Source organism: Neolamprologus brichardi, chromosome 3 (assembly GCF_056152115.1).
Source record: "Neolamprologus brichardi isolate AB-2024 chromosome 3, ASM5615211v1, whole genome shotgun sequence".
Classification (NCBI taxonomy): domain Eukaryota; kingdom Metazoa; phylum Chordata; class Actinopteri; order Cichliformes; family Cichlidae; genus Neolamprologus; species Neolamprologus brichardi.
The window spans coordinates 16,012,671-16,025,201 of NC_142106.1; the positions used below are offsets into that span (position 1 = coordinate 16,012,671).

The 12,531-nt window shown below is 41.3% G+C and overlaps 1 protein-coding gene across 2 annotated transcripts in view; it reads left to right on the forward strand.

The window, feature by feature from the left end:
* The window catches only part of rbm46 (RNA binding motif protein 46), a 35,616-nt gene extending 23,577 nt beyond the window's left edge, over positions 1-12,039 (forward strand). For both annotated transcript variants that reach the window (XM_087832653.1, XM_087832659.1), the window contains exons 9-11: positions 222-324; positions 8,712-8,982; positions 9,703-12,039. In XM_087832653.1, coding sequence (XP_087688779.1) covers positions 222-324; positions 8,712-8,980 — 372 coding nt within the window. In that variant the 3' untranslated portion in view covers positions 8,981-8,982; positions 9,703-12,039. The remainder of the gene's footprint in view (positions 1-221; positions 325-8,711; positions 8,983-9,702) is intronic.
* Positions 12,040-12,531: the final 492 nt, after the last annotated feature.

The window sequence follows — 12,531 nt, forward strand, 5'->3', positions numbered from 1 at the left end:
TTTTTTATTTAAACCATTTCACAAGATGTTAAAGTTACAGAAACAGTCATAAAACCAGCCAGCAGCTCGCCTGTTTTTCTTTTGTTTCCCAGCAATGCAGTTTTGACTGTGGCCTACCCCATTAATTACCTCCCCGGTCTTTGTGTGTCTTCATTTCAGTGAAACGATTGTTTGTCTCTACATTAACCAAACACTATGTGTGTGTGCGTACGTACATGTAGGTGGTGATACAATCCACACGAAGGACGTACATCCCTGACAAGCTGTGTGCTCTGCTGGACGATGCCAAGGAGCTTGCTGCTCAGACCACCCTGTGGAACCTGGGTACTCCTCAACACACACACACACACACACACACACACACACACACACACACACACACACACACACACACACACACACACACTCATGTTTTCATGTGAATAAATGAGTAGCTTGTGCCAGACCCAAACACTGCCCAGCCTCCCTGGTGTATGCCAGGGTGCTGGAGAGCAGAGTGTGTTGAGTTGAACCTCAGACAAGGACTTGGACACGGATTAGGACCGTGTCATAACTGAGGGATGTTCTGAGAGTATTGGGTCTGTTATTTGGGGCTCTTCAGCCCCACTCTTGGTTTGCATTTCTTCCAGTAAGTCAGACTCATTTGGAGAGTGCGGTGGACGTCACCAGGGTTCGACTTTGGTAACAGTTCACAACTTTAATTGTTAATAACGATTCTCCAAAAGTTGATTCTGTTCATCTGGACGTAGCGTTTTCTGGGAGAAACGTTTCGTCACTCATCCAAGTGACTTCTTCAGTCACTTGATCAGTGGTCTTTGATCAGTGGGCTTTGGTCAGTGGTTGTTGATCAATGATCATGAGAATTTGCATAATTATGATTAAGGAACTGACCTCACAGCCCATTGTTCCTTCAGTGGGCTGGTTTCAGTTATTATGCAAATGTACTCTTTATAAGATTGGGGAAACCTGCAGTCAGCTGAGACTGAAGAAGTCACTTGGATGAGTGACAAAACGTTTCTCCCAGAAAACGCTACGTCCAGATGAACAGAATCAACTTTTGGAGAATTATTTTCCTGGATGATTGAGAATGCATCAAGAAGATGTTAATAACGATGTTTCTGACGATATAGAAGAAAGTACTGAACAGTGTTTTAATCGATGCTTGCAGCTTGGCAGGCAGCAAATAGAAGTTAAGAAGTATCGTAGGTAGTGTTTTCTCTGGAAACTTTAAATAAAAGTGTAAAAAAGCCTGTTAGCTACGATGAAGTTAGGTCAATCTTTTTAACCAGCTGCTGAAAGTCCCACCATGTAACAACATCAGTGGTTTCCGTCCCTACTCTTCCTATCATGTGGAGCGCAGTTAGCCAGTCGTTTGTTTACGTTTAGGTCGCACATGACCAGCTGCTAGCATCTTCTCCTTCGTAGCCTGGATGTACTCGACAGTGAAACTGCTTGTTTTCTTGCATAATTTGGAAACTGTTCTTTGTTGGAAGTAACTCGCTTTTTAGCTACAAAATCTACATCAGCTGACGAGCATCGCTTGCAGATCTCTGACATGATATCACATTATCTCGTTCAGAATGTAGCTGCATAGCATTGCTATTGTGCTGAAAGATTTTTACATCATGAAAACAAATTCATGCCAGCGTCATCGTAGACGATGTAACACAGCCCTAATGTAGAGATTTTCTAGGTGCAGCCAAACAAGCAGACAGTCTGCTTTGGTTTTGTCGGGGTTTCATCTCCTCTTGGTCTTCAACGACCTCCGGCATTGGAGCGGCGTGTAAATGACAGAAAATAAGGAAAGAAAGTTGAGGTTTCCGGTAAAACTTTCCAAGGTCCACACACAGGAGGACACCGTCACGCCTTTCTGTGACGAGTTTGGATCTGTGTGGGTTTTGTCCAGGTACTTTGGCTTCCTCCCACATGGCTTCCACCAGAGACATGTAGTTAGTGGGGTTAAGTTAACTTGTGATCAGACTTCAGCCACCCCCCTGCCAACTTCCTCTAACCTCTTTAGAAAATAAGAAAAGTAAAGACAGGAAAGGTCTAAAATACTTAGCCTGGGTCAGTGAACAGGCTGCTGTAAAGTCAGAACATGTGTAGTTTAAAAAAAGAGTTTCAGATTTGCCCTTCTGTCTTTAAAAAAACAACAAAGTCTTCGCTCGAGCAAACGAGTCACCAACTATCAAATTAAAGGCAGATTGTGTTTAATCTCCCAACAGCATCTCAGACGGGAGGATTCATGAGTCACACTGATGTAAAGGATCTCAAAAGGAGGCTCTCTCACTTTAATGGCTGTTTTAATGAGGTTATAATAATAAGAGTACTCTCCATCATCAGTATTCATACAGCAGGACTCCTTTCAGCAGCAGTCTGCTTTTTGCAGTCTCACCATCATCTGTTTCCATTCACGTTGTTGTCCAGGGTTCCTGCAGGGAATTAAAGTCTGACATTAAAATAATGGAAAACACATTTCCTGTAAATGTGCTTTAGGAAAACGCATTTGAAGATGGAGTGTTTAAAAATAAAAAAAGATGCTTCTTTGTTGTCGCCTTTTTCATCCTGCACCCTTCATTTTAGGGTGTAGTAACGTGGATCAGCACAGCAGGGGGGGTAACACTCACACTGAGCATAAAGAGAAGGTCAAGTGTGCTCCAACCTTTTTAGCTTACAACAATAATTGATGTAGTCTTTGTTGATAAATAAATATTAAATTGATGAGAAATTCCAACATTGTTCCAAACAACTCTCAGTCATTTTAAGGCTTTTCTAACGTGTTAAATAAAAAAGAAAACCCCAAAATGGATTCTAGCACATCGATCCATATTTCACTGCGTATGTTCTGTAATTATGCTTATTAAAAACAAGTCCTTAAAGATTTGTCTTTATCGAAGTGGAAGATAACAAATCGCACCATTAAAACATTAAAAATGAAAAACGGACATGGGCCTAAATAAAAAAGACAAAACAAAAACCACCAAATTCAGCTTTTAAAATGAAGTAATAGCAGTTTTTTAAAGAAAGAACTTTAAATGAAATAGAATATAATTTAATGAAACTTACTTGATTGTAATGTCGGTGAAATGAGTCATGTTGTTATTTAATTGGTGTTTTTTCAGCTGTGTTTATATCCAGAGTATTTAAACTGTTAGTACTAATGTACCTACAGTGAAACAAGCATTTTGAGCGTAGCCACTGATTGGCTCAGGGTTCAGGACCCTGCGGGGACCACTCTGGCGGGCAGTGATTTTGGGTCACCTAAAAGCTGAAGGAAGGCAAGAAGAAACGTGGTTGTTTCCCCTGAGAGGAAAAAGCTGCTTGGCAGTCGTGCTGTGTCGCTGCAGCTGTCGGAGGCTGAACTCTTTCCACCTGCATTTCCCTGGGAGCCAATCGCAGCGCTGCCTGTCTGTGCCAGCGTCTCCTGAACCCTGAACGCTGCAGCTTTGAGAGGATCTGTTCAAAGTGAGATATTTCAAATCAACACCACCTGCAGGCTGCGGGGAATAAAACTTATCAGCTCTGTTAGTGAAGAACTTTTTCTAGGTGTTTTTAACAGCTAAAAAAACAAGTCTACAAGTATTTTATAAATATATTTGAACAGAAGTGAAGAAAAATCATGTGAATGGCGAAACTTGAAGGGTCTGTGAAAACCGTTGTAGCTTTGCATGGTTTTCAGTTCAAAATACGACTTCTTTGTGTAATACTGGGCCTCTTCTCACTTTTATGCCACCTTGGTTGACATTAAACCTGGAAACCTGTTAGGGGGACATCACCCCTCCGTATTTTATTCAGCCAGAGGCACCCATCCATCCTTGGTGATTAGCTGGATAACAGAAGCAGTGGTCTAAGCAAGTTACACCCAGACCTCCCTCTCACTAGCTACCTTTTCCTCAGCAACTGACATGGGAACCTGATGCGTTCTTAAGCCAGCTGAGAGACATGATTCCTTCGTCTTGGGCCTCCTCCTGGGAGGACGTTCCTGGAACATCTCATCAAATGCCCGAACCAACCTCAGCTGGCTCCTTTTTGTAAGTTAAAGAGTAGCAGCTCTACTCTGAGCTTGAACCTGCCTCAAAGTCTGAGCCTTGCCACACTTTAAATGAAGCTCGTGTCTGCTGCTTGTCTCTACCTTCACGTTGTTTTTAGTCTCCACCAGAGCTCGTGGGCTTAGGTGAGAGTAGGAATGTGGATCGACCGGTAAATCGACAGCTTTTCCTTCATACTCAGCTCTGTCTTCACCACACGAGCACAGTGTCCACATCAGTGACACAACACCAATCCATCAACCTCCCACTCCACTCTTATAAACAAGACTGCGACATATGTTACTCCTTGGCCTGGAGGAGCGAGGGATCCCTGAGTCTGAGTGGTTACTCCACCCATTCTGCCCATAAAGTTACGAACAAAGAAATGTCTGACTTACTGAATCAAGCTCTCACTGCGGTTTTACAGGGACTGAATGTAGGCACAGACTAGATACCTCAAACGCCTGAGGCACCACAGGATATCCAGAGGAACGCAGCATACTCCCATGGCCAAGCTCCCACACCCCCTGAAATACCTTTGAGAGGACAAGGAGCTCACCTGATGTCCACGAACAGGACAAAAACCACAGTCTTCCTCCTGAATTCAAGGCCGGAAGCACCCATGACCTCATTTTTTTTTCATACCGCTGCTCTCAGGTGAAGTGATTACTAGTTGAGGATAGTACGAAAATATAATAGAGCTCGAGTTTCTCTCTGAATGTGTCTCTTGTGGTTGGAGCTTAAAAGCAGCTTTTACTCGAAGACGTCTGGACATGAGTGTGAGGATGAGGAGAAGAAGAAGAGGTGATTTTTAAAGCACCAAGAGGCTGAAATACGATTCGGGTGTTTTTCTTAATTGACTTCAGGAAGCAGGTTTGTGTCCCGGTGGTTTGACGCTCGGACCAGCACAGAACCCAGACACAATTAAGTGTTTTCTTTTTGCCTTTTGAAAACAAGATGTTGTTTTTAAAGAGCGTAGAGCAAAGCTGGGAGCGCCCCGGCAACTGGACGCTTTTAATCAGCCTTACTTGCACCGAATCCATTTTTTAACAGTCTCGCTGCTCCACGGGGAGCCTGAGATCTCTGCACATCCTCAGTCTCTTCCCCTTTCTCTCTGGCTTCCTTCATCTCTCTTCAGGCACTCCAGGTCACTGTATATAAATATATACACTGTTTAGACGCTTAAATCATGCATACATTGTGCTACTTGAAGATGAAAAGAAAAACAAAAGTCAGACTATTACTGACTCACTGCTAAACTGGTCGTGCTGCATGATGTTGGAGGCAGGCCATGGCTCACATCTGTCACATGCGCCCAGTATAAACCTGCTCTCCCCTGTGAAGATAACGGGTCCTGGTGATCTCTGGGGAGAGTCAGATAAACAGTGAGGTCCCACTAAGAGCAGGAGTGGCAGACATCAGGCTGAAAGAAAAGGGAATTTCACTGATCTGGTCCATCTTAGGTCAAAGTGGGCTGGATGTGGCACATGATGTTTAAATGAGGATATTGGACCCTCATGGAGCCAGATTAAATCGGAGACATGCTGTTGTAGAGTCCTGGCCCTGTTCCATCTCATCTCCAGATATCACCTCCTCACTCTTGACTGTGCCGGGAGACGCAGCACGCCTTCTTGCCTTGTTACGCTGACACATAAGAATGTGGCATCATGGAGAAGTTGAAGTACTTGTTTAACTGGAATTGGCTGCAAGTACCAGCAGTAACAGACACAGTAACACAAAGTAATGAAAAATCAGTCAAGAGGGATAAAGACAGAGCAGTGATCTATGGCCATCACATCCTAAACCATTCTCTCGTTTCTCTCATTCTTACTTTTATTTACACCAAAGCAGGTGGAATATTCATTCACAAAAGTGTCTGCTTCCTGACTGAACAGACTGAAGTTTAACTGACTTTGTGCTGATGACAAATTCTTTGTTTTATGTTCTTTCAGTGCTTGTGTTTTTCTTATTATTATATATAATAATGGATGCAGCAATAAAAACACAACTATCCATGTTACGTAGATATCTCAAAGTCTCAGTATGTACACAAAAAATGTAGTTTAATTTCATTGTAATAACCTTTCTTTTGTTATGTGTGACAAGGTAAAAAAACAAACTGCTGCTGTAACATTCATTGACTCTGTGTGCTATGCATGTGAGACCAAACTAAACTCCCCAACATCGACAAATACAACTGACTATTCTCAAACACCATAAAGCAGCGAGAATATGAAAGTTTGTTATGTAAAAAAAGTGGTTTTCAAACTTTTTCTGCCCTAAGCCTGTATGTATTCATATCTGAAGAAAATAGCAGCTCTTTGTCTGGGCTCTAAAGTTAATTTGAATTCCTTTTTTCCCTGCTAACAATTATTAAAACAAGATAATTCAGAAAAAATAATATTCTGCTTTTGCCTTTCAGCACATTCCTTTTCTTTACCTTTGCCCCTTCATAAAAGTCCACATTGATTCCCCTCTGGGCTTCGGCGTGTTTAATTCATTTCTCTTTTCATTTACTTTCATAACATTGAACATCTCATAACATATTCAAAAATATCGACTTAATTGAAAAAAGATTTTTTTCCTTTTCCTGTTCTTCTTTTAAAGTTTGAACAAACAGTGTATTTATTAAACTATGATGAGTCACGTCAAATATTTGTAACCTCACTGTTGACCAAAATAATTCAGACTCGACTCATTCATACCAGACTCGAGCAGCAGGTGGAGGCACTCCTGTGCATCACACCTACAATTCTCTTGCTTTGCAATGAACACTACCGGCATGCAACTTTCTTCCATTGTTTGACGCTGTCTCACACTAAACTGTTCAGTTCAGTTCAATTTTATACAGTAAGACCAAAAAAATGGAGAAAAACCCAACAATCATATGACCCCCTATGAGCAAGCACCATGGCAACAGTGGGAAGGAAAAACTCCATCGAGAGACAGATTAATAACATATGATTCAAAGCAGAGAGGTCTATTAACACATAGTGAGTGAGAAAGGTGACTGGAAAGGAAAAACTCAATGCATCATGGGAATCCCCGGCAGCCTACGTCTATTGCAGCATAACTAAGGGAGGATTCAGGGTCACCTGGTCCAGCCCTAACTATATGCTTTAGCAAAGAGGAAAGTTTTAAGCCTAATCTTGAAAGTAGAGATAGTGTCTGTCTCCCGAATCCAAACTGGAAGCTGGTTCCACAGAAGAGGGGCCTGAAAACTGAAGGCTCTCCCTCCCATTCTACTTTTAAATACTCTAGGAACAACAAGTAGGCCTGCAGAGCGGGAGCGAAGTGCTCTAATAGGGTGATATGGTACTACAAGGTCATTAAGATAAGACGGGGCCTGATTATTTAAGACCTTGTATGTGAGGAGCAGGATTTTGAATTCAATTCTGGATTTAACAGGAAGCCAATGAAGGGAAGCCAAAACAGGAGAAATATGCTCTCTCTTTCTAGTCCCTGTCAGCACTCTTGCTGCAGCATTTTGGATTAAATGAAGGCTCTACAGGGAGTTTTTGGGAGGACTTACCTGTCGCCAGCTGCCAGTGCTTAACTAACCTTAATTGATTGTGTAATGTGATCTCATTGTTTCCTGCCGGCCTGTGATTATGTGCTGGCTTGATGACAGCTAATCATTTGATGAGAGTTGGCGAGGAGAGCAGATAATCTCCTTGCATTGCTTTTAATGCACTCACTTAGAACAAGACTAGAGTGCATGAAGGCCTGCGACAGGTAGGATGGGCTTCAAACCCACCCACCCCCCTACAACTGTGGCTGTACGGAAGGACCTAATTGTTAAGGTTCAATGCAGGGGACTCAAACGCGGGACTCCTGAATCAGCTGAATTCAAGGGTTTATTAACAGAGTTCACCAAGGTGTATATACAGAGAGTGCGGGGTAGTGCTATATACAGAAATGTGAGGGACAGGTTCCAGGGAAATCCAAGGGGGGGGGAATCGCTCGCTCTCCAGCTCTCCACATACACGACGGCAGTCCTCTTCTTTCACACTTGACGCACAGATTCACACGGGAAGGGTAATCGAGCGGGTCTGCAGATAAGAAGACAGGAATGAGAACGATATTCATAGAAGACACTTGGCTTCTCTTGAGCTGAAGTTCGACTTTCACTGACGCGCGGCAGACAACGATCCAGCGAAGACCAGCAGTCACCTCCTGGCTTAAATGCCGTTCACCTTGATGGGCTTCAGGTGTGTTCTTTTCCGTGGGCGTGGGCCGAGGGCGTGAACCCACAACGAGTTCCGCCCCGGTGACAGAGAGAGAGGGCGAACAAGAGAGAAAAAGACAGAAAAGGCCGATCAGCATCTCGCCGATCCCTCAGGCCGTGACACTAATAACCGTAGGTTATAAGATGCACGTAGATGCATCTTTGCACCTTTCACTTTATCTTTTTGCCTCATTGGGTGCAAAGCAGGTACCAGGCAAATGCAGTGACCGACCTTTGAGAACTACAGATACAGTAATAAAAACTAGAGTGAAACAATATACAAGTATGGAAGTGTGTATCTTGTGATGACTTCAAGACCTTTATCGTTAATTATGTGTCTTATTGCTGGAGCATATATAATTATCTTCAATTGGTGGCTTTTATTCAAGTCTTTTATTTTTATTCAAGTCTTTATAAAATAATGTTTTTCCCCCGTCTTGTCTTTGCTCCTCCAGACTTGTCTTTTCTGAGCGGAGCATCCTGCGACTCTCCCAGCAGCAACTCTCCTCCTCTCGCCATTTCCCCACCTGCTGCCACTGTCACCACTCCAGGGGTCCTGACCTGCGCCAGCCGGGCCTTCGCCTCCTGCCTCCCTCCACCTCCCCCTCCTCCACCACCTCAGTCCCCATACCCCCTCTCCACCCTGTCTTCTCTCTCATCGCACAGCCCTGCCGCCTCTCACACTCAGAGACTCTACATCAGCCCGCAGTCGCCGTTCTACTGATGGTGAGACTCGCTGCTGCAGTGAGGAGGGATTCAAACTGTGCTGTTCTTCAAAGTCTGCCTCGTCGAGGAGATACATACTGTCTCTGAAGACTTTTTGTGTCCTACTAATATAAGAAAGGTTTCCAAGGCGATTTGATTTTATGCCCTAATTCAGTATAACTAATTTTATGTGAAATTATTTGGGGTTTATTTATTTTTGCGCTTCAGAGCATGTTTTGATATGGCACTTAGATACACTATATGGATAAAAGTATTCATTCATCAACCTTCACAAGCATATGAACTGAGTGACTGATGTTGGACGAGAAGGCCGAGCTGTCGGTCTCCCGTCTTATTCATCCCAACGGCGTTTTATTGGGATGAGGACTCTGTGCAGGCCAGTCAAGTTCTTCCACACCAAACTTGCTCATCAATGACTTTATGGGTCTTGGAGTGAATGGATACTTTGGGCCATATATTGTATAAAAGCAGATGTCGTATGTAGGTAATGTTCTCATCTGCGCTAAAGATGAACGACAGCTCACGGCATTTCATCGAGTATCACTTTAACAACGCTCGCCAATAACAGGTTAACGCAGACGTTTCTATGAAGTAACACCGTGAGCTGACTCACCCCCGAATAGCCCGTTCTGAGCCAGGAGAAACGTTGCATACATTTTATTTTTTTGACGTCTTGTGTTTACTGTTTTGTTTTTTGTCTTTTTTCTTTATGCCCTCCAGTCATTTTCTGCCAGAGGCGCTGCCTCGCCTGAAGGTCAGAAGTTAGAGGAAGATCTACTGAAGGAAAAGTGCGAGGAAGAAAAGGCAGGACTGTGTTTCTTACAGTTACGCTGCACACGGTGTAATTGCATTGTTAATGTGCTTTTTTAAGTTAGAGCCTCTGTTATGTTAACTTTTGTCCTCCTGTTATGTGGCGAAGGAGGGGGCGGAGTCACTGTTTTATCATCCTCTTCTTCTTCTAGAGGAATTTTTGTAGCTGCTGACTTCCTTCACAATCCGACTCTAAATATGAAGCTCCAAAACAAAAGACCATTTTTGTCTTATTTTGTGTGAGCTGCTTTGCATCCAGGCTGATTTTAAGCACGAGGAAGAAGGAGGCTCTGCAACAACTTTTGTTGTTGGGCTTTTAGTCTCATTGAAACTGCATTCAGCACAAACAGAGGCACAGTTAGTTTGTCATGGTTTTGTTTCACATTCTAGTTGTTTAGTGTTCATAAAGAAAAGTTCATTTATCAGTAATTTCAAAAAAACAACAGTGGGGCGGGGGGTCCTTTTAAAGCGTTGATCTATCCAAAAGCAGCCGCCTGAGTAAATATCCCATAATATTTATTATATTGGCTTTACAATTGGAACTTGCATTTAATTATTATTTAATTTACAACTAAAAAAGCAGAAGAAATCATAAAATCATCATTTTTATTTATATTCACAAAATAATTAGTAGTTGCATGACTTAGTGATAATATTGATGGTACTTCTTTATTTTTGGAGACTTTCATTGTCATAACATTTTAGACCTTTAATTAATGGGGGTCCTTAGTTAATGGCGAAAAAATAGAATGTTTAATAAAAATCAATAACTCGGTATTTCTTTTTTAGTATTTTATGTTTTAGAGTTTCTCTTTATGGGACCCAAAATTCACTTGTTATTGGTAATTACTTCATTTTTAGGCAAGTTTTCAATTAAAAGTAGTAGTAGTAGTATTTACTGCCAAAATAATCAGCAGATTGATCAGTTTAAAAGTACAATTATTAATGGTAGGACTACAGATAAATGCTGTTTATTTTGTTTTGTTCTTTCTTTTGGAGACACTTTGAAATTCCAAATAAAATTTTCTAGAAATTTTATAAATGTTTAAAGATGATCCGTTTTACAGAAAGTTGTTACAAAATTACAGATTTTGCATAAATATTTGGGAGATGAGGGCGTGCTGTATGTTTTTTCTTCTTACAGTTTTACACTTTTAAAGCAAGCAGAATTTATAAATACTTTTCTGCTGTGCAATGGGGGAGTTTGAAGTTGAGAGGAGAGAGTTGTACACAGTTCCTTAAAAAATGAATTCAAACGCACTGAAAGTTGTGCTTGAAGGTTTGAAATCGATCGTTTTTAAGATCAAAGTAACAGCGGAGTGTCTTTAAGTTCATGTTTTCTTTCTCTTTCTTGATTAGTTTGACTGATGCATGTTGCTTGGACTTTAAATGTTTTATATGTATTTACAGGGACTGTGTTTGCGTAGTTTTACTTCATGTTCATTCCCTTGTTTCATACAAAGTTCCTGCAACATATTGCTCTGCTCGACTTTGTTGATTTTTAGGAGAAAAGGTTTAATTTGTGTTTAAAACCAGACAGAAGATTTTGTTTGACAGAGAATCTGAATATTTTTAATGCACGTCAGAATATTCGTCCCAGTTTTCGTTTTAGTGAAATCCAAACCAGACAGCAGACTGAAATCTCTTCAGTCGTGAATAAGAAAAGCAGAAACAGTAGTGATAGTAAGTCCAATCAAAAATCACGATAGTGTGTAAAAGAATAAATCTTAGTTGCTCCCAATGTGACCGTATTTATTAAAAACAGATATGAAGTATTTCACAGCACTCAAAAACAAAAAGTAATGAAGGGTTTGCTTATAAACTTGCCACACAGTTAAATTTCAAGCACATGAAGATAAAGAGTTTTGTGTATTCATGTGAATCTCTGTGTTGTAGTTTAGTCTCAGGAATCTTGTTTCCAAAAATTAAACAGTGGGAGTATTTTGGAATAAAACTCTGCCACAGTTGATTCACGTACACCTCTACTGTTTTTTGTCCCAAGAAATGGTTGAATGGTATAAAATACAGCACTATACAAAAGTCTCGAGTCACCATTCATTTCTTTTCATTTTGATCCCAAGAAGCCAGACTTTCTTGAATTTTAAAGTGGTTTTGAGCAGTGGTTTGGGTTTTGTAGGACTTTCTGTAGGCTTGACTCATTTCAGTCCAGTCTGTGTACCTGAATTGTTTTGTTTGTTTGCTTGGCCACTTAACACTAATCTATGTGTCATTCAAACATTAAAAAGCCGCACCTAACTCGAGGGATTACCCAGTGTTGTGTCTACACATAACAGAAAGCTAAATTACACAATTTTCTACTAGCAGCTTGTCACAAAAACACATCGTTTGTTCCAATTTCTGTAGTTTAATCTTGAGAAATTCCAAAGATAACCCAGTTTGGCAGACATAAAATTGAATTTTTGCACCAACAAGGCGATTCCCAAAGAGCTATTAACCTGGCATATCTCAGCATGATGTGCAGTGTATCCTTAAAAAAAAAATGTGGAAAGGACAAAAAAGTGTGAGGCTTAAAAATGATCTACAGCAGATGAACAGGAAGTCCTGTCCTTAAGGAAATGGTCTCGGTGGAAGGGTGGCAGTAAGGCTTTAATCAAGGGAAACAGAAAAAAGACTGAGGTGTACTGAAATGAACAAGAACTGGACTGAAAAATCAGCAGCAAGAGGTCTCTTGGAGTGAAGACTACACATTTGACATTTCTGGTTTAAAGAATGGTTAGG